Raw genomic sequence first — 22,626 nt, forward strand, 5'->3', positions numbered from 1 at the left:
TCCAGTTTCATTCTTATGCATGCTACTGTCCAATTTTCCCAATACCATTTGTTGAAGAGACTGTTGTTGCTATACTACATTCCAATCCATACATTAATGATCATTAATAGCATTATACTTGGTGTGTTCAGTACAGAATTTTATATGTTTATTTCATGATGATAACATAAGCTTCTTTGAAATACAACTTTAAAATGATTTTAATGGTGTTCTCCCCTATTAAATATGCTATAAAAATATCTAATTGCAAGGCTTTATGTAGGCCATAATTCCATTTATTGCATTTTAACAATGGAACTTTTGCAGACAACTAAATAAGGCCACAGCCCAAAGTTTCTCGGAATTTCTCCTACACTTTGATTTGCAGCTTTGGCCAAATTCCCGCATAGGTTCAGCATATAACAAGAGTAGAGATCTTTACCTCTTTGGTGAGGTTTATTCCTAGGTATCTTATAGTTTTTAGTGCAATTGTAAATGGGATTGATTCCTTGATTTCTCTTTCTGCTGCTTCATTATTGGTGTGTAGATATGCAACAGTTTTCTGTATTTTGATTTTGTATCCTACAACTCTACTGAACTTGTTTATCTAGCAGTTTTTTGGTGGAGCATTTGGGCGTTCTATATAGAGTATCATGTCATCTGAAAATAATGAAAGTTTGAATTTTTTGCTGATTTGGATGCCTTTTTTTTTTGTGTGTGTGTGTGTTGTTTGATTGTTGTGGCCAGGACTCACAGTCCTAAATTAAATAACAGTGGTGAGAGTGGGTTCCTGTCTTGTTCCTGGCAGTAGAGGAAAGCTCTCAGTTTTTCTCCATTGAGGATGATAATAGCTGTGGGTTTTTCATATATGACCTTTATGATTTTGAGGTATGTTCCTTCTAATCCTACCTTGTTGGGGTTTTTTTTATCATGAATGGATATTGTTCTTTGTCAAATGCTTTTTCTGCATCTTGAAATGATCATATTGTTTTTAACCTTTCTTTTATTAATGTTATATATCATGTTGATTGATTTATGAATACTGAACCACTCTTGCCACCCAGGAATAAATCCCATTTGGTTGTGGTGAAAAAACTTTTTTTAAGATTTTGTTTCTAAGTAATCTCTGCACCCAATGTGGGGCTTAAACTTACAACCCCGAAATCAAGGGTCACATGGTCTACCAACTGAGCAAGCCAAGTGCTTCTGATTTTTTTTTTTCCTAGTCTGTTGTGGATTCCATTTGCTAGTATTCTAGTGAGAATTTTTGCATCTGTGTTTATCTGTGATATTGGCCTGTAGTCGTCTTTTTGTGGTGTCTTTATCTGGTTTTGGGATCAGGGTAATGCTGGCCTTACAGAATGAATTTGGATGTTTTCCTTCCTTTTCTATTTTTTGGAATAGTTTGAGAAACATACGTATTAATTCTTCTTTAAATATTTATTAGAATTCGCCTGTGAAGCCATCTGCTTCTGGACTTTGGGTTGGGAGGTTTTTTTTTTAATTTTTTTATTGTTATGTTAATCACCATATATTACATCATTAGTTTTTGGTGCAGTGTTCCATGATTCATTGTTTGTTCATAACACCCAGTGCTCCATGCAGAACGTGCCCTCCTCAATACCCATCACCAGGCTAACCCATCCCCCTACCCTCCTCCCCTCTAGAAACCTCAGTTTGTTTTTGGGTTGGGAGTTTTTTAATTACTGATTCAATTTCATTGTTGGTAATTGTTCTGTTCAAGTTTTCTACTTCTTGTTTTAGTTTTTGTAACTTAGATGTTTCTAGGAACTTATCCATTTCTTCCAGATTGTCCAATTTTTTGGCATAGTTTTTCATAATATTCTGTTATAATTGTTTATATTTCTGTGGTGTTGGTTGTTATTTCTCCTCTGTCATTTGTGATTTTTTTTTTTAACTTGGGTCCTTTCTCTTCTCTTTTAGATAAGTCTGGCTAGAGGTTTATCAATTTTATTAATTTTTCAAGGAAGCAGCTCCTGGTTTCATTGATCTGTTCTACTGTGTTTTTGTTGTTGTTGTTTTAGTTTCTGTAGCATTTATTTCACAGCAGTGAGCAAATTTTACTAATTTTTAAAAATGAAACAGCCCTTTACTAATAAATAACTCCTATAAAAGTTTAATCTATTCATATTTATTTTCATAACTGAGGCTTTTAAAAATCACTTTTAATGAGTCATAATCTTAGTTTGAAAATATGAGGTAGTATTACTCAAGTTTTCTCAGTAATCTTAAGGAGTTTATTTTATTTATTTATTTAAAAAATTGTATTTATTTATTAGAGAGCGAGCGAGAGAGAAACAGCATCAAAGGGGAGAGGGTCAGAGGGAGAAGCAGGCTCCCCGCTGAGCCAGGAGCCCGATGTGGGACTCAATCCCAGGACCCCAGGATCATGACCTGAGCCGAAGGCAGTCGCTTAACCAACTGAGCCACCCAGGCGCCCACTTAAGGAGTTTAATTTGTTTATTGTGATACTTTACCATCTTGATTGTTCAACCTGGCAGACAGGTATAATTGCCTCTGATTTCTTACTAGAAAATAAAATGCCTGGTAACTTCTAAAATGGACAAATAAGGAAGTAGAAATAAAGGTATCAAATTAGCAGTCATCACAATTATTTGGTCTTTATTAAGGCAACAAAAAGGTGCTTGGGTTTTAAAAGTAGTTCCCTTAGATCAAATTGCCTTTCATTATGTTGCTTATTTCATACTTCACAAACTTCTTGAAGTCATGACCATGTCATCTATTTTAAAAAATTTTCTTTCATACAGTAGTATGTATGATAGTGTGATTTACTAAATGAATGAAAATGAGGAAAAGTTAACTGAGTATAACTTATAGAGAAAAGTATATCTTTATAAAATTAGAGGAAATGCATGGACATATATGTGTGCTAATGTGTATAGCAAGAATGTCTTGAAATATGAATTTCACTTAAGAAAATTCCTTTGATAGGTTTTTCTTGTTCGAAAGAAGACTGGTCCTGATGCTGGGCAGCTCTATGCAATGAAGGTGTTAAAAAAGGCATCTTTAAAAGGTAGAAAATTACAAAGCTTACCAGGATAGAATTTGATAAAGCTTGTTTTAAGAAATATGCTGTGTATTGCTTGTATAAGTTGAGTAGACTCAGTTTCCTTTAATCATTAGTAAGTTTTCTAGCCTGTAAGTGATATTTCTAGGTTTGATATTGGCATATGCTCTAATTTAGTTAGACTGTACATGGTAAAAATTTAATTGTATAAAAAGTGACACATTTTATTTAATATAAAGTGAACTTATTTTAGTAAGCTATATTCTTTTATTTTAAGATTCTTATTTTTTTTTCTGTTCCATCTGTGTTGGTTTTGCATATTGAAAAAGCACAACCCCTGGATACCCTTACATATACCGTCTTCTAGGCTATGATAGCAGTAACACTGTACTCAGTTTTAATCAGTGAACACATTTGAAAATTGGAGACCAATACATAATAAATACATATTATCCAAATACCTACTTAATGTCACTTTAATCCATCTAGATCTAAATTGAATTTGTTGGCTTTCTGAGAATATGGTAATTACTGTCTAGGAATATATAGATTGCAAATTTAAGCACTTATAAACTTATATTTTCATATTTTTGTTTGGTGAATTTTTGATGGATCTCTACTGAAATTTTATATAGAAGAGTAATGTATGCTACCTTTCTATAATTTTTAGTTCGAGACAGAGTTCGGACAAAGATGGAAAGGGATATACTGGTGGAAGTAAATCATCCATTTATTGTCAAATTACACTATGGTATGTCATGTTTTTTTTTTAATTTATGGTATTAGAGAATTAAGATTTCCCTTCAAACAATAATATAACAGGAAATAAATACTTCAAAATGATTTAATACATTCAACTATGTAAAATATATTTATCCAAAATAAGAATAAGAATCAATATCCAATTTTGAATTGTATTTTCTTTATCTGTTGGTTAATTTGTCTAAGGTAATAAGATAGTGTCTTCTGAATACTTGTCTGGTAGTATTTCTTTACTCCACTAGGCTGTACCTTTAATGATCTGAGGCTATAAACTGATAATTTATTCAAAACATCTGATGTTTGGATGTGTTCCTCTTACATGTTCATAATGAGCTTATTAATTTATTTCCTAGCTCTATTGAAGAGGACCATGTAGTTATATTAGTCCATTTGAGTTATTCTTTCTTTTATTTGGGGGAAGAGGAATACCAGTAAGAAGCAGTAAATATAATGGAAAGAACATAAGTTTGGAGTCAGTGCTTAGTTTGAATCATGGCTCTGTTGATAATTTAATGCATATATGAGATTGTACAGTTTGGCTTTCCTGGAGAATTCAAAGATATATACATCATTAAATCACTGATATATTCTATGATATCACTAAGTTTTCAAGATTTAAAAAAGTAGCAGCTATTGATTTTATTCTTAGGAAATTTTGAAAAATAATGCATTAAAGTATGTACTAAATTATTTAAAAAAATCCTCAAAAAATGCCCACCCATTATTCTTTCACTCCTTGTTATCCTAAATGGAAAATAGTAATATCTAAAGTCCCACTTCCTTGAATCACCAGGATTACATTACATTAATCAGTAAATACCAATTGTGTGCAAAACAATCTATTGAATGCAGTAGGCTCTAGAGGTGAAACAATCTCTGACTCAAAAAACTTCTAATCTATTGGAACACAGACATGTAAACAAATTAATTGTACAAATAAAAATGGAGTAAGTGCCATATGAGAGACATAAATAAGGAACAATGAGATCTCAAAAGTAGTAGCAATTAATTCTTTTGGAGAAGAAGGTAAGGATGCTATGAAATGTGAAAAGAGAGAAATTCTTAATAGAGGAAAGCTTGATGGAGGAGGTGGCATTTTTGTTGAGCTTGAAAGAATTAGTAGATTTTCAGTAGGTAGGTAGGGAGGTGGAGTTCAAGCAGATTGCAGTAGAGCATGATGCACCATAAATCAGGACAATGATGGCGGTAAAAGTTTCTGTGTAAAACCACATGCAAAGTTGATTATGTTCTAGGAAGGGATTTATAGCTATTTTAGCACTAAGTTCAATTTTGAGATAATGTTATCCATTGGACCATGTGAATAAATGCTTAATTCCTTTATAGTGTTTAATGATAAAATGCTAAACATATATTAATTAAAAATTATACTAAGGTCGTTAAGCCTTTAAGATTCTTTTAATGTTCTGTTACTACATTCTAATTTATAATTAGCCTTTCAGACTGAAGGGAAGCTGTATTTAATACTGGATTTTCTCAGGGGAGGAGATGTCTTCACAAGATTATCCAAAGAGGTAGGTATCTGTTTGTAAAGTTTTACTATATTTTATTGAAACAAAACTAAGAAAAATCATTTGTGTTCTGCTAATTAATTTTTTCTATAGAAATTTTGAATAATTCTTCTGTTTATTTCATTGCATAGTATTTAGTTGATGTGCCAGTTAATGGCATTTTCTGTCTGCCTGTCATTTAGATCTCCTCAGTGGTGCTACTCATTATTCTTTTAGGCACAAGATCAATATAAATAACTGGATGAAGTAGATAGGGGCAAGCCTAGGATTTTGGCTACTCAAGCTACCAAAATGTCTCTGGGAGTAGTGTTTAATTTATGCTACAACAACTTTATGAAGGTATAACTGACATACAATGAATTACACATATAGAGTACATACTTTGATAAAATTTGACATTTGTATATACCTGTGAAACCATCATCACAATCAAGATAATAAGCTTATCCGTCATCCCCAACCATTTTCTTGTGCCCCTTTGTAATGCCTCCCTTCCACCCTGCCCCTACTGAATCTGCTTTCTGTCATTGTTTGATTTACATTTTCTAGGACTTTATATAAATGGAATCTTATAGTATCTATTCTTTTTTGTCTGGCTTATTTAACTCAGAATAATTATTTTGAGATTTAGCCATGGTGTTGTATGTATCAGTGGTTCATTCACCTTTATTGCTGAATAGTATTCCACTGTATGGATACACCACCAATTGTTTATGCATTAACTTATTGATGGATATTTGGGTTATTTGCAGTTTCTGGATATTACTAATAAAGCTGCTACAAACTTTCATGTACAAATAACTGTATGGACATATGTTTTCATTTTCATGGTTATGTTTTCATTTTTCATGATTAAATACTTAAGAGTATAATGACGACTATTTGATAGGTATATGTTTTAACTTATTTTAAAGACCCTATCAAATTGTTTTCTAAGCTAAGATTATAATTTTTATATTCCCACCAGCAGTGTATGAGAGTTTCAGTTGCTCCACATCCTTTCCAGCCCTTAATGTGGTCAGTAGTCTTGTTTTGATTTTGGTCATAAGTGTGTAGTGGCACCTTATTGTGGTTTTGAATTGCATAATCCTAATGACTAATGATGTTGAGCATCTCCTCATGTACTTACTTGTCATCTATTTATCTTCTTTGATAAAATGTCTGTTTAAATATTTGGCTCATTTTTTATTAAATTGTATGATTTCTGAGTTTTGAGAATATATATTTTGGATGGTAAGTCCTTTATCATATATGTTGTTTGCAAATACTTTCTTCTGGTCTGTGGTTTGTCTTTTCATTCTCTTTAATAGTGTCTTTCAAAAGCAGGATTTCTTAATTTTGATGAATTCCAACTTATAATTTTTTCTTTTATGAATTTGATGTCATATTTAAAGAATATTTGCCTAATCTCAGGTCAAATAGATATTCTATGTTTTCTAGACATTTTGGAATTTTAGGTTTTACATTTAAGTTTATAATCCATTTTGAGTTTATTTTAGTGTATGGTGAGAGGTATGTGTTGAAGTCCTTTTTTTTTTTTTTTGCATATACGTATCCCAGTGTTCTAGCATTGTGATTAAAAAAGTCTATGCTTTCTTTACTGAATCACCTTGCATTTTTGTTGGAAATCAATTGACCATATATGTGAAGGTCTATTTTTGGACAGTCTATTCTGTTCAATGATCTATTTGTTTATCTTTATTTCACTACTTGATTTCTTAATTACTATACCCTTATAATATGACTTAAAGTAAGGTAGTGCAAATCCTTGAGCTTTGCTCTTCTTTTTCTTTTAAGATTTTATTTATTTATTTATTTATTTGACAGAGAGGGAGAGACAGCAAGAGAGGGAACACAGCAGAGGGAGTGAGAGAGGAGGGGGAGAGGGAGAAGCAGGCTTCCCGCTGAGCAGGGAGCCCAATGCAGGGGATAGGGGATCATGACCTGAGCTGAAGGCAGAGGCTTAACGACTGAGCCACCCAGGCACCACCTTGCTCTTCTTTTTCAAAGTTCTTTTGCTTCTTCTGGGTCCTTTGTATTTCCATATCAATTTTTATTTTATTTTATTTTATTTTTTTAAAGATTTTATTTATTTGAGAGAGAGAGAGAGAATGAGAGATAGAAAGCACGAGAGGGAAGAGGGTCAGAGGGAGAAGCAGACTCCCCGCTGAGCAGGAAGCCCGATGTGGGACTCGATCCCGGGACTCCAGGATCATGACCTGAGCTGAAGGCAGTGGCTTAACCAACTGAGCCACCCAGGCACCCCTCCATATCAATTTTTAAATCAGCCTTTCACTTTCTACAAAAAAAGCTTGCTGGGATTTTGATTGGGATTGCATTGAATCTATAGGTCAATTTGTAGATAATTGACATTTTTACAATATTGAATCTTCAATTCATGAATATGATTTTTTTCTCCAGTTTTTGAGTCTCCTTTAATTTCTCTCAGCAATGTCTTGTCATTTTCAGCGTATTGGTCTTCCACATTTTTTATCAGATTTATCTCTGAGTATTTCCTTTTTTAAAATGACGTAAATGGAATTGCTTTCTTATTAATTTCATTTTCAGGTTGGATGGAAATACAGTTGATTTTTTTTTTTTTTTTTTTTTTGCGTATTGAACTTGTATCCTACAATTTAACTGAACTTACTTATTACACCTAATGGCTTTTTTTTTTTTTTTGGTAGATCCCATAGAATTTTCTATTTATAACCTACAAACAACGACTTTTTACTTTTTTTTCCTTTATAGACATCACTTATTTCTTTTATTTGTCTTTGTTGCACTGGCTTGACCCTCCAGTTCAGTGTTCTATAGAATTGGTAAGAGCAGACATTCTTGCCTTATCACAGGGAAAAAACATCATTTTAGCATGAATTACACAGTTCAGTATAGGTCTTTTTAGATGTTCCTTATCTGGTTGTGAAAGTTCTCTTCTGTTACTAGTTTGTTGAATTTTTATCAGGTATGTACATTAGATTTTGTAATATTCTTTCAGTGCAATTATTGAGATACTATGTTTTTTCTTCTTTAATCTTTTAATAGGTAAATTAAATTGATTGATTGTCAAATGTTGAAGCAGTCTTGCCTATGGATGAATCCCCCATGTAGACATGGTGTATTATGTTTTTTGCATATTGGTGGATGATATTTCCTAAATTTTTTTTAGAATGTTTACATTTATTTTTATGAGAGATATTTGATTATAGATTTCTTGTATTTTTTATGTCTAGTTTTAATGCCATAGCAATTCTGGTTTTATAGAATGAGTTGGGTAGTGTTTTCTCCTATTCAATTTTCTAGAAGAATTCATTGTAAAATTGTCATTAAATGGTTGGTAGAATTCACCAGTGAAGCTATCTGGGTCTGAAGTTTTTTTTAATAGAAAGGCATTTTAACTACAAATTCAATTTATTTAAGAGACTTGGAGGTATTCAGTTTATCTGTTTTATTTTTTGAGTGAGCTTTGGTATTTTGTGTCTTTTAAGGAATTTAACCATTTTAGCAAATTTATCAAATTCATTGACATGAAATTGTTCATAATAGTCCTTTACTATCTTTTTATAGCAGTTAAATCATTAGTGATATTTGTATCATTCCTGATGTTGGTATTTTGTATCTTCTCTCTTTTTTATTTTTTATTTCCCCCACCCATCAACCATCCTCCCACAGGCAGCCACCACTCTGTTCTCTATATCCATGACTTTTATTTTATTTATTTGTTTTATTTTTTAGATTACACATATAAGTGAGATAATATGGTATTTGTCATTCTCTGACTTGTTTCACTTAGCATAACACATTCAGGGGCCACTCATTTTGTTACAAATGGCAAGATTTCCTTCCTTTATATGGCTAAATAATATTCCATTGTATATATATGCTATACTTTCTTTATCCATTCATACATCAGTGGACACTTACATAATTTCGATATATGACTATTGTAAATAATGCTGCAGTGAATATAGGGTTAGACGTATCTTTTCAAATTAGTGTTTTTGTTCCCTTGGATAAATATCTAGTCCTGGAATTGCTAAATCATATGGTAGTTCTATTTTTAATTTTTTGAGGAAACTTCATATACTGTTTTGCATACTAGCTGTACCAATTTACATTGCTAACAACAATGCACAGGTGTTACATTTTCTCCACATCCTCCTCAACACATTGTTTCTTGTCTTTTTGATGATAGCCTTTCTAACAGGTATGAGGTGATAACTCCTCATGGGTTTGATTTGTATTTCCCTGATGATTAGTGATATCTCCTCTGAAAATATGTCTATTCAGATCCTCTGCTCTTTTTTTTTTTAATTGAATTGTGGTTGTTTCTGGTGATGAGTTGCAGGAGTTCTTTATATATATTTTGGATAGTAACATCTTATCAGATCTGTGACTTGCAAATGTTTTCTTCCATTTCATACATTGCTTTTTCATTTCATTGATGTTTTTCTTTGCTGTGCAGAGACTTTTTTTTAAAGATTTTATGTATTTATTTGACAGAGAGAGACACACAGTGAGAGAGGGAACATAAGCAGGGGGAGTGGGAGAGGGAGAAGCATGCTTCTGGCTGAGCAGGAGCCCGATGCGGGGCTCGGGTCCAAGACCCTGGGACCATGACCTGAGCCGAAGGCAGACACTTAATGACTGAGCCACCCAGGTGCCCCAAGACTTTTTAGTTTGATGTAGTCCCACTTGTTTATTTTTTTATTGTTACCTTTGCTTTTGGAGTCAGTTAAAAAAAAATCAAGACTGATGTCAAGGAGTTTACTTCCTAAGGTTTCTTCCAGGAGTTTTATGGTCTCAGGTCCTACATCTAGCTCTTTAATCAATTTTGAGTTAATTTTTGTGTATGGTATAAGATAATAGTCTAGTTTGATTCTTTTCATGTGGCTGTCTAGTTTTCCCAACTTCATTTATTAAAGAGACTATCTTTCCCCCCTTGTATTTACTTATCTGCTTTGTCATAAAATAATTGACCATATATGCATGGGTTAATTTCTCGGCTCTTCTGTTCTCTGGACGTGTATGTCTGTTTTTATGCCAATACCATACTGTTTTGACTACTATAGCTTTGAAATATAGTTTTAAATCAGGGAGCTTGATAACTACAACTTTTATTTTTTTCTTTTTCAAGACTGCTTTGGCTATTTGCAGTCTTTTATGATTCCAAACAGATTTTTGAATTGTTCATTCTATTTTTTTTTTTAATAATGCCATTGGAATTTTGGTAGGGATTACATTGAATTTGTACATTTTTTGGTAATATGGACATTTTAACGATATTAATTCTTCCAATCCATAAGTTTGGAATATCTTTCCATTTATTTGTGTCTTCTTCAGTTTTTTTCATCAGTGTTTTATAGTTTTGAATGTACAGATTTTTCACTTCTTTGGTTAAATTTGTATCTGGATATTTTATTCTTTTTTTATTCTAAGGTTTTTATTATGTTCAATTAGCCAACATATAATACATCATTAGTTTTTGATGTAGTGTTCAACGATTCATTAGTTGTGTATATAATGTAAATGGATAGTTTTCTTAATTTCTTTTTCTAATAGTTCATTATTAGTTTATAAAAATGCAACAGATTTTTCCATGTTGATTTTATACCTTGCAAGGTTACTGACTTTGTTGATTAGTTCTAACACTTTTTTTTAAATGGAGTCTTCTGTATTTTCTATATACAAAATGATAGTGTCTGCAAGAATGACAATTTTACTTCTTTCCAATTTGGATGCCGTTTTATTTCCTTTTCAAGCCTAATTGCTCTGGCTAGGATTTCTAATACCTATGTGGAATGAAAGTGGAGATAGTGGACATCCTTATCTTGTTCCTGATCTTAGAAAGCTTTTCACTGTTGAGTATGACGTTAGCTGTGGACTTATTATGTTGAGGTATGTTCCCTATACACCAACTTTTTTTTTAAGATTTTATTTATTTATTTGACAGAGAGAGACGCAGTGAGAGATGGAACACAAGCAGGGGGAGTGGGAGAGGGAGAAGCAGGCTTCCTGCTGAGCAGGGAGCCTGATGCAGGGCTGGATCCCAGGACCCTGGGATCATGACCTCAGCCGAAGGCAGACGCTTAATGACTGAGCAACCAAGGCACCCCTACACCAACGTTTTTGAGAGGTTTTACCTAAATGGATGTTGAATTTTGCCAGATGCTTTTTGTGCATCTAGTGACATGACCATATAATTTTTATCTTTTATGCTGTTAATGTGGTGTATAATGTTGTTTGATTTGTGGAAGTGGAATCATTGTTATTTTTCCTGTAATAAATCCCAGTTGATCATGATACACAATTTTAATGTATTTTTGAATTTGTTTGCTAATATTTTGTTAAGAATTTTTGTATCTGTTTATCAGGGATATCTATGTTTTTATTTTTTTTCTTTTGATTTTTTTAGTGTCCTTGTATGGTTTTGTTACCAGGATAATGCTGACATCATGAAATGATTTTGGAAACTTTGCCTCCACTTTAATTTTTTGAAATAGTTCTAGGATATGTATTATGTCTTCTTTAAAAGGTTGGTAGAATTCACCTGTGAAGGTGTCTGGCTTCTGTTTGTTGAGTTTGTTTTTTTTTTTTATAAAAGATACAATTTTATTTCTACTAATTGGTTAGTTCAGATTTTCTCTTTCTTCTTGATCCAGGCTTGGATTATGATAGAATTCCAGGAATTTACCATTACTTCTAGGTAGTCCAATCTTCTGGCTTATAATTATTCATAGCAGCCTCTTATCATGTTCCATATTTCTGTGTTAACAGTTGTAATATTTCCTTCATTTCCTTTTTTTGTTTTTGTTTTTTGTTTCTGTTCTTGCAGTTTTTAAATTTTATTTTATTTAAATTCAATTAATTAACATGTAGTGTATCATTAGTTTCAGAGGTAGAGTTCAGTAATTCATCAGTTGCATGTAACACCCAGTGCTCATTATATCACATGCCCTCCTTAATGCCCATCACTCAGTTACTCTGTCCCCCCACCCACATGCCCTCCAGCAACCCTCAGTTTGTTTCCTACAGTTGAGTCTCTTATGCTTTATTTCCCTCTCTGATTTCATCTTATTTTACTTTTCCCTCCCTTCCAGTATGATCCTGTTTTATTTCATAAATTCCACATATGAGTGAAATCATATGAAAACTGTATTTCTCTGATTGATTTATTTTGCTTAGCATAATACCCTCTACTTCCATCTATGTTTTTGCAAATGGTGAGAATTCATTTTTTGATGTCTTGAATTCATTTTCTGATTTTATATATATATATAATGGAATATATATATATATGTGTGTGTGTGTATGTATATACACACACACACCACATCTTCTTTATCCATTCATCTGTTGAGAGACATCTGGGCTCTTTCCATAGTTGGCTATTGTGGACATTGCTGCTGTAAACATTGGGGTGCAGGTGCCCCTTCAGATCACTACATTTGTATCCTTTGGGTAAGTACCTAGTAGTGCATTTGCTGGGTTATATGCAACTCTATTTTTAACTATTTGAGGAACCTCGATACTGTTTACCAGAGTGGCGGTACTAGCTGCACTTCCACCAACAGTGTAAGAGGGTTCCCCTTTCTCCACATCCTCTCCAACATCTGTCATTTTCTGACTTGTTAATTTTAGACATTCTGATCAGTGTGAGGTGGTATCTCATTGTGGTTTTGATTTGTATTCCCCTGAAGCCAAATGATGTGGAGCATTTTTTCATGTGTCTGTTGGCCATTTGTGTGTCTTCTTTGGAGGAATGTCCAAGTCTTCTGCCCGTTTCTTGACAGGATTCTTTGTTTTTTGGGTGTTGAGTTTGATAAGTTCTTTTACATGTCAGATACTAGCCCATTACCTGATGAGATATTTCAAATATCTTCTCCCATTCTGAGGATTACCTTTTAATTTTGTTGACTGTTTCCTTTGCTTTGCAGAAGCTTTTTATCTTGATGAAGTCCCAATATTTCATTTTGCTTTTTTTCCCCTTGCCTTTGGAGATGTGTCTAACAAGAAGTTGCTGTGGCCGAGGTCGAAGAGGTTGCTGCCTATGTTCTCCTCTAGAATCATGATAGATTCCTGTCTCAAATTTAGGTCTTTCATCCATTTTGAGTTTATTTTTGTGTATGGTGTAAGATAATGATCCAGTTTCATTCTTCTGCATGTGGCTGTCCAATTTTCCCAACACCATTTGTTGAAGAGACTGGTTTTTTTTTTCCATTTCATATTCTTTCCTGCTTTTTCAAAGTTTAGTTAACCAGAGTTGAGGGTCCATTTCTGGGCTCTCTATTCTGTTCCATTGATCTATGTGTCTGTTTTTGTGCCAGTACCATACTGTCTTGATGATTACAGCTTTGTAATATATAGCTTGACGTCTGGCACTGTGATGCCACCAGCTTTGGTTTTCTTTTTCAACATTCCTTTGGCTATTTGGGGTGTTTTGTGGTTCCATACAGATTTTAGCATTTTTTCCAGCTCTGTGAAAAATGTAGTTGGTATATTTTTATTTTAAATTCAATTAGCCAACATATAGTACATCATTATTTTCAGATGTAATGTTGAATAATTCAGCAGTTGCATATAACACCCAGTGCTTATCACATCACATGCCCTCTTTAATGCCTATCACCCAGTTTGTCAATGGTATTTTGATACGGATTGCATTGAATGTATAGATTGCTCTGGGTAACAGGCATTTTAAAAATATTTATTCTTCTAATCCATGAGCATGGAATGTTTTTCCATTTCTTTGTGTTTTCCTCAATTTCTTTCACAAGTGTTCTATAATTTCAGAGTATGGATTCTTTACTCCTTTGGTTAGCTTTATTCCTAGGTATCTTATGGTGTTTGGTGCAATTGTAAATAGGATCAATTCCTTAATTTCTATTTATTTTGTCTCATTGTTAGTGTATAGAAATGCAACTAATTTCTGTGCATTGATTTTATGTCCTACCACTTTTCTGAATTCGTGTATAAGATCTAGCAATTTTTAGGTTGACTCTTGAGTGTTCCACATAGAGTATCACGTCATCTGTGAAGAGTGACATTTTGACTTCCTCTTTGCCACTGTGGATGATTTTATTTCTTTTTGTTGTCTGATTGCTGAGGATAGGACTTCTAGTACTACGGTGAACAACAATGGTGAGAGTGGACATCATTGTCATGTTCCTGCCCTTAGGGGAAAGGTATCAGTTTTTCCCTGTTGAGAATGATATTTACTGTGGGCTTTTTGTAGATGGCTTTTATGATATTGAGGTATGTTCCCTCTATCCCTACACTGTGAAGAGTTTTAATCAAAAAAGGATGCTGTATTTCATCAAATGCTATTTCTGCATTAATTGAGAGGATTATATAGCTCCTGTCCTTTCTTTTATTAATGTGATGTATCACGTTGATTGATTTGTGAATGTTGAATGTGAATGTGAATAGATAAACCCAAAATTTATTTTTGATAAATCTGGCTAGGAGTTTATCAATCTTATTAATTATTTCAGATAACTAGCTTGTAGTTTCATTGATCTGTTCTACTTTTCTCATTGATGAATCAAATGATCAACTAATTCTGCTCTAATCTTTCTTGTTTATCTTCCCTGGCTTGGTTTAGGCTTTGTTTGCTGTGCTTTTTCCATTTCCTTTAGATGTGACAGTAGCTTGTGTATTTGAGATCTTTCTTGTTTCTTGAGAAAGGACTGTATTGCTCTATACTTCCCTCTTAGGACCACCTTTTCTGCATCCCAAAGGTCCTGAACTCTTGTGTTTTCATTTTCATTTGCTTCCATGAATTTTTTAAATTCTTCTTTAATTTCCTGTTGACTCATTCATTGTTAGTTGATGCTTTTAACCTCCATGTATTTGTGTTCCTTCCAAATTTTCTCTTGTGATTGAGTTCAAGTTTTAAAGCATTGTAGTCTGAAAATATACAGGGAATAATCCCAACTTTTGGTACTGGTTGAGTATTGATTTGTGACCAAGTATGTGACCTCTTCTGGAGAATGTTCCATGTGCACTTGAGAAGAATATGTATTTTGTTTCTTTAGGACAAAATGCTCTGAATATATCTGTGACGTCCATCTGGTCCAGTGTGTTTTTCAAAGCCCTCGTTTCCTTATTGGTCTTCTGTTTAGATGGTCTGTGTTGTTGTGAGTGGGGTGTTAAAGTCCCCTACTATTATTATACTATTACCAATGTGTTTCTTTAATTTTGTTATTAATTGGTTTATTTAATTTGCTGTTCATAAATTAGGGGCATAAATATTTAGAATTATTAGAGCTCCTTGTTGGATTGAACCTTTAATTATTACATAGTATCCCTCTTCATCTCTCATTACAGTCTTTGGTTTAAAATCTAATTTGTCTGATACAAGGATTGCTACCCTAGCTTTCTTTTGATGTCCATTAGTATGAGAAATGGTTGTCCACCCCCTCACTTTCGATCTGGAGGTGTTTTTAGGTCTAAAATGAGTCTCTTGTAGACAGCATATCAATGGGTCTTCCTTTTTTATCCAATCTAATACCCTGTGTCTTTTAATTGGAGCATTTATCCCATTTATATTCAGAGTAATTATTGAAAGATGTGAATTTAGTGCCATTGTATGACCTGTAAAGTCACTGTTTCTGTAGATTGTCTCTGTTCCTTTCTAGTCTTTTGTTGCTTTTGGATTCTCTCTTCATTTACAGGATCCCCTTTAATATTTTTTGCAGTGCTGGTTTAGTGATCACAAATTCTTTTAGTTTCTGTTTGTCCTGGAAACTCCTTATCTCTCTATCCATTCTGAATGACAGCCTTGCTGGATAAAGTATCTTGCCTGCATATTTTTCTCACTTAGCACATTGACTATATCATGCCAGTCTTTCTGGCCTGCCAGGTCTCTGTGAACAGGTCTGCTTCCAGCTTTATGTGTCTACCCTTTTAGGTTAAGGACTTCCTGTCTCTGTCTTCATTCACGATTTTCTCTTCATCTCTGAATTTGAAAGCTTCACTATTATATGTCAGGGATTATATGTTTCCCTATTTTTATTGATTTTGATGTGGGTCCTCTGTGCCCCCGATCTTGAATGCTTCTTTCCTTCCCCAGATTAGGGAAGTTCTCAGCTGTAATTTGTTCAAGTAAACCTTCTGCCCTTTTCTCTCTTTCCTCATTTTCTGGGACCCCTGTTTTTCAAATATTGTGCTTTATGGTATCACTGATTTCTCAGAGTCACCTCTCATAATTAAGTCATTGTTTCTCTCTCTTTTTCTCAGCCTTACTTTCTTCATTTTGTCTTCTATATCACTGACTCTCTCTTCTGCTTCATTTACCCTATGAGTTAGAACCTCCATTTTTGACTGCATCTCAGACTAGCATTTTTAATTTCGACCTTCAGTAAGGGATTCTCTAGTGTCTTTTATGCTTTTTTCAAGCCCAACTAGTATCTTTATAATCATTGTTTTGATTTCTATTTCTGACATCTTACTTATATCCATATTGATTAAATCTATGGCAGAGAGTCCTACCTCTGGTTCTTTCTTTCGCTGTGAACTTCTCCTCCTAGTCATTTTGTACACAAAAGATAGGAAAGAAAGAGAAGGGAAAAAAAGAAAAAGAAAAGAAAAAGAAAAGCAGCAGTGACAGCAATAATAATATAAAGAACAACAAGAATATCTTCAAGAAGTGATTCTGGTGTGTGCTGGTGTACACTCTACTGTTGTGTTTTGGCTGCTCTTCCCCACTGGTCTTTCTTCTACAGAGTTCCTCCTTGCTTGTAATAGGGAGTGTTTGGTCCTTTAAGTAGGTATGCTTTGAATTGTTTGTGAAATTATGCCAGAAGCTGATGTTTTGGAGCTTTCTTTAATCAGTAGACTTGGTAGATGCGGGGGTTTGTGTTGGTCTTCTGTGGGAGAGGCCTGCTGTGCTGGCACACAAGCTGACTTGCCCTCCTAAAGATGCTCCTGACAGGCCAGGGGGTGGGGTTTATTGTAGGGGACTCCAGCCTCCACTAGAGTGTCTATGTTTCTCTGAGGAGTCTGACTCTGCTGGTGGGTGAGAGGAGAAAAGGATGGAATAGGAGGTAGAATATGGCATCGCCTCTCCCTTTTGTCCCTAGGTAGTGGAATTCCTGGCAGCCGCTGCTCAGGAGGCCCTCTTAGAAAGGCCAACAATCTCCTGTGGGCTGGGACCTCCTCAGTTACTTGCCCTAACCTGTGTATGTTGTTGGCACACCCAGAGCCATTGATCTCCTGTATTTTATCTCTGGCCGGTGGCTGGGATTCAAAACTCCAAGTTTTAAATGGCCTGGTGATATGCATGCCCATTCCCGTCCACTGGCTGGGAGGCGCAGGTCGTGCCCAGCACTATCCTGTCCCTGAAAAGCCTTCACACTGGCTATCTCTGCATGCACAGAGGCTTGAGTTTATTGTAATGCTCAGTGATAAACTTGAGCCAGGTTAACAGCCATCTGAACTTGACTCAGTCCCCTACTCCTCTTTGTCACATAGAAGCCATTGCAAAGGCTTGAATCTATTGTGGAAAACAGCAAAAAGGTGCAAGGTTATCTACATTCTGCTCAAGTCTCTGTGCTTTCATCAGTTAGTTCCAGAAAAGCAGCTGTTTGGCGTGCACACAGAGTTTTGAGCCTGTGTGCTCACAACATAAAACTAAGAGGCATTCTGCCCTCTGCACACCCTTCTAAACCCACTGCTGAGCTCCACTCAAGGGCTCCCCAGCTGTCCCTTTTTCTCTGGAGTGGACAAATATGCTCCTCCAAATGCCCTTCTGGAAGGTGAGCAATCTCTCCCTGAGCAACCCAGGGATCCACTCACCACAGCTTTTTGTGTGGTTACAAACCACTGCGATCTTTGCAGCTTTCTCTCTGCTCCTGACTTTGCTCCAGGAACTGCACTTCCTCCCCTTCCCAACCACACAGCTTCCCAATCCCCCAATTCAGGTCTCCGAACCTCATCTCTGCCAAATTCTCTCACTCCAGCTGTGCAGATTGTTTCTGTACTCCTCAGATCCTCTTCCTAATTGTTCAAAATAGTTGAAGGTTGATCGAGTTGTATTCAAAGGATGAGGCAAGTTCAGCGTTCCCCTACTAATACTTCTCTGCCATCTTGGAACTCCCCTCACTCCTTCATTTCTGATTTTATTTATTTGAGCCATTTTTCTTTATTTCCTGGTGAGTCAAGCTAAAGGGTGTCAATTTGGGGCACCTGGGTGGCTCAGTCATTGAAGCAACTGCCTTTGGCTCAGGTCATGATCCCAGGTCTCCTGGGATTGAGCCCTGCATCAGGCTTCCTCCTCAGTGGGGAGCCTGCTTCTCCCTCTCCTGTTCCCCCTGCTGCTTTGCTCTCTCTTTCTCTTTCTCTCTTCCTCTCTCTGTCAAATAAATAAATAAAATATTAAAAAAAATAAAAGTGTGTCAATTTGGTTTATCTTCTCATTGCAAATAGCAGGATTTCATTCTTTCTTATGACTGAATAATATTCCATTATAGAAATATATGCCATATCTTCTTTATCCACTCATCTATTGATGGACACTAGGGCTGCTTCAATAATTTGATTATTGTAAATAATGCTACATAGGGGTGCAGTATCCCTATGAATTAGTGGTTTTTTGTTTTTGCTTTTTGTTTAAATAACCAGTGTTGCGATTACTGGATCTTAGGATATTTCTATTTTTAACTTTTTGAGGAGCCTCCATACTGTTTTCAAAGTGGATCCACCAATTCACATTCCTACCAACAGTACGTGAGGGTTCCTTTTAATCCACATCCTCACCAACACTTGTTGTTTCTTGTTTTTGATTTTCGCCAATCTGAGAGGAGTGATATGATATCTCATTGTAGTTTTGATTTGCATTTCCCTGGTGATGAGTGATTTTGAACACATTTTCATGTGTCTGTTTGTCTATTGGCCATCTGTATGTCTTTTCTGGAGAAATGTCTGTTCATGTATTCAGCCTATTTTTTAATTGGATTATTTGTTGGGTTGAGTTGTTTGTTTTTTTTTAAGATTTATTTATTTATTTATTTGAGCGAGAGAGAATGAGAGATAGAGAGCACGAGAGGGAAGAGGGTCAGAGGGAGAAGCAGAGTCCCCGCTGAGCAGGGAGCCTGATGTGGGGCTCAATCCTGGGACTCCAGGATCATGACCTGAGCCAAAGCAGTCGCTTAACCGAGCCACCCAGGCACCCTGTTGGGTTGAGTTGTATCAATTCTTCTTGATAAGTTGTTTTTGAAATTCCAGTTAGTTAACATACAATGTAATATTAGTTTAAGGTGTACAATATAGTGATTCAAAACTTCCATATAACACACCAAACTCCTCAAGCTAAGTGCCCTCCTTAATCCCCATCAACTATTTAACCCATCCCCCCAGCTACCTCCTCTCTGGCAACCATCAGTTTGTTCTCTAGAGTTAAGAGTCTGTTTCTTGGATTGCCTCTTTCTCTTTTTTCCCCTTTGATTGTTGGTTTTGTTTTTTATATACATATATGAGTGAAATCACATGGTATTTGTCTTTCTCTGACTTATTTTGCTTAGAATAATACTCTCTACCTCTATCCACCTCATCAGAAATAGCAAAATTTCATTCTGTTTTATGGCTGAGCTATTTACCACATCGTCTTTATGTATTTATCAGTCGATGGACACTTGGACTATCACCATAATTGGGTTATTGTAGATAATGCTTCTATAAACATCAGGATGTATATATTCCTTTGAATGGGTATTTTTTAATGTAATTATTTTTATTATGTTATGTTAGTCACCATACAAAACATCATTAGTTTTTGATGTAATGATCCATGATTCACTGTTTTCATATAACACTCTGTTCTCCATGCAGTACATGCCCTCCTTAATACCCATCACTGGGCTAACCCATCCCCCCAACCCCCTCCCCTCTAAAACCCTCAGTTTGTTTCCCAGAATCCATAGTCTCTGATGGTTTGTTTCCCCCCCCCTCATTTTTCCCTTCCTTCTCCTAATGTTCTCCATGTTATTTCTTATGCTCCACAAATAAGTGAAACCATATGATAATTGACTTTCTCTGCTTGACTTATTTCACTTAGCATAATCTCCTCCAGTGATGTAAAAGTTGGGTATTCATTCTTTCTGATGGCTGAGTCATATTCCATTGTATATATGGACCACATCTTCTTTATCCATTCATCTGTTGAAGGGCAACTCTTTCCACAGTTTGGTTATTGTGGACATTGCTGCTAGGAACATTGGGGTGCATATGGCCCTTCTTTTCACTACATCTGTGTCTTTGGGATAAATACCCAGGAGTGCAATTGCTGGGTCATAGGATAACTCTATTTTTAATTTTTTAAGAAACCTCCACACTGTTTTCCAAAGTGGCTGTACCAACTTACATTCCCACCAAGAGTGTAAGAGGGTTCTCCTTTCTCCACAACCTCTCCAACATTTGTTGTTTCTTTCCCTGTCCATTTTTGCCATTGTAACTGGTGTAAGGTGGTATCTCAATGTGGTTTTGATTTGAATTTCCCTGATGGCTAATGATGATGAACATTTTTTCATGTGTTTGGTAGCCATTTGTATGTCTTCTTTTGAGAATTGTCTGTTCCTGTCTTCTGCCCAGTTTTTTACTTGATTACTTTTTTTTTGGGTGTTGTGTTTGAGAAGTGCTTTATAGATCTTGGAAATCAGCGCTTCATATGTAGTGTCATTTCCAAATATCTTCTCCCATTCTGTGGGTTGCCTCTTTGTTTTGTTGACGGTTTCCCTTGCTGTGAAGAAGCTTTTTATCTTGATGAAGTCCCAAGAGTTCATTTTTGTTTTGTTTCACTAGCCTCTGGAGATGTATCTTGAAAGAAGTTGCTGTCGACAATGTCAAAGAGGTTACTGCCTATGTTCTCCTCTAGCATTTTGATGGATTCCTGTCTCACATTGAGGTCTTTCATCCATTTTGAGTTTATCTTTGTGTATGGTGTAAGAGAATGGTCGAGTTTCATTCTTCTGTATATAGCTATCCAGTTTTCCCAGCACCATTTATTGAAGAGACTTTTTTCCACTGCATATTTTTTCCTGTGTTGTCGAAGATTTCACCATAGAGTTGAGGGTCCATATCTGGGCTCTCTATTATGTTCCACTGATGTATGTGTCTGTTTTTGTGCCAGTACCATGCTGTCTTGGTGGTCACGGCTTTGTAATATAGCTTAAATTCAGGCAATGTGATGCCCCAGCTTTGTTTTTCTTTTTCAACATTTCCTTGGCAATTCGGGGTCTTTTCTGATTCCATACAAATTTTACGATTGTTTGTTCCAGCACTTTGAAAATTGTCATTGGAATTTTGATTGGGATGTCATTGAAGGTATAGATTGCTTTGGGCAGCGTAGACATTTTGACAATGTTTATTCTTCCGATCTATTAGCATGGAATGTTTTTCCAGCTTTTTGTGTGTTCTTCAATTTCTTTCATGAGTGTTCTGTAGTTCCTAGAGTATAGATCCTTTACCTCTTTGGTTAGGTTTATTCTGAGGCATCTTACGGTTTTTGGTGCTACTGTTAATGGAATCATATCCCTAATTTCTCCTTCTACAGTTGCATTGTTAGTGTATAAGAAAGCAACTGATTTCTGCATATTGGTTTTGTATCCTGCCACATTACTGAATTGCTGTATGAGTTCTAGATATTTGGGGGTGGAGTCTTTTGGGTTTTCCACATAAAATTTCACATCATCTGCGAAGAGAGAGAGTTTGACTTTTTCTTTGCCAATTTGAATATATTTTATTTCTTTTTGTTGTCTGATTGCTGTTGCTAGGACTTCTAGTGCTATGTTGAACAACAGTGGCAAGAGTGGGCATCCTTGATGTGTTCCTGATATTAAGGGAAAGGCTTTCAGCTTTTCCCCATTGAGGATGATATTCGCTGTGAGTTTTTCATAGATGGCTTTTATGAACTTGAGGAATGTTCCCTCTATCCCTATACTCTGAAGAGTTTTAATCAGGAAAAGATGCTGTAGTTTGTAAAATGCTTTTTCTGCATCAATTGAGAAGACCATATGGTTCTTCTTTCTCCTCTTATTAATGTGCTCTATCACATTGATTGATTTGCAAATGTTGAACCACCCTTGCATCCCGGGGATAAATCCCATTTGGTCGTGGTGGATGATCCATTTAATGTATTTTTGGATCCTATTAGCTAGGATTTTGTTGAGAATTTTGGAATCCATATTCATCGCGGATATTGGTCTAAAATTCTCCTTTTTGATGGGGTCTTTGTCTGGTTTGGGGAATAACATAATGCTGGCCTCATAGAATGAGTCCAGAAGCTTTCCTTCTGTTTCTATTTTTTAAACA

General features: G+C 35.2%; 1 protein-coding gene across 2 annotated transcripts in view; it reads left to right on the forward strand.

The window, feature by feature from the left end:
* RPS6KA6 (ribosomal protein S6 kinase A6) overlaps positions 1 to 22,626 on the forward strand; it is a 191,753-nt gene that overhangs the window by 70,413 nt on the left and 98,714 nt on the right. For both annotated transcript variants that reach the window (XM_035725759.1, XM_035725760.1), the window contains 3 exons: positions 2,953 to 3,034; positions 3,699 to 3,779; positions 5,243 to 5,322. In XM_035725759.1, coding sequence (XP_035581652.1) covers positions 2,953 to 3,034; positions 3,699 to 3,779; positions 5,243 to 5,322 — 243 coding nt within the window. The remainder of the gene's footprint in view (positions 1 to 2,952; positions 3,035 to 3,698; positions 3,780 to 5,242; positions 5,323 to 22,626) is intronic.

Source organism: Zalophus californianus, chromosome X (assembly GCF_009762305.2).
Source record: "Zalophus californianus isolate mZalCal1 chromosome X, mZalCal1.pri.v2, whole genome shotgun sequence".
NCBI classification, from domain to species: domain Eukaryota; kingdom Metazoa; phylum Chordata; class Mammalia; order Carnivora; family Otariidae; genus Zalophus; species Zalophus californianus.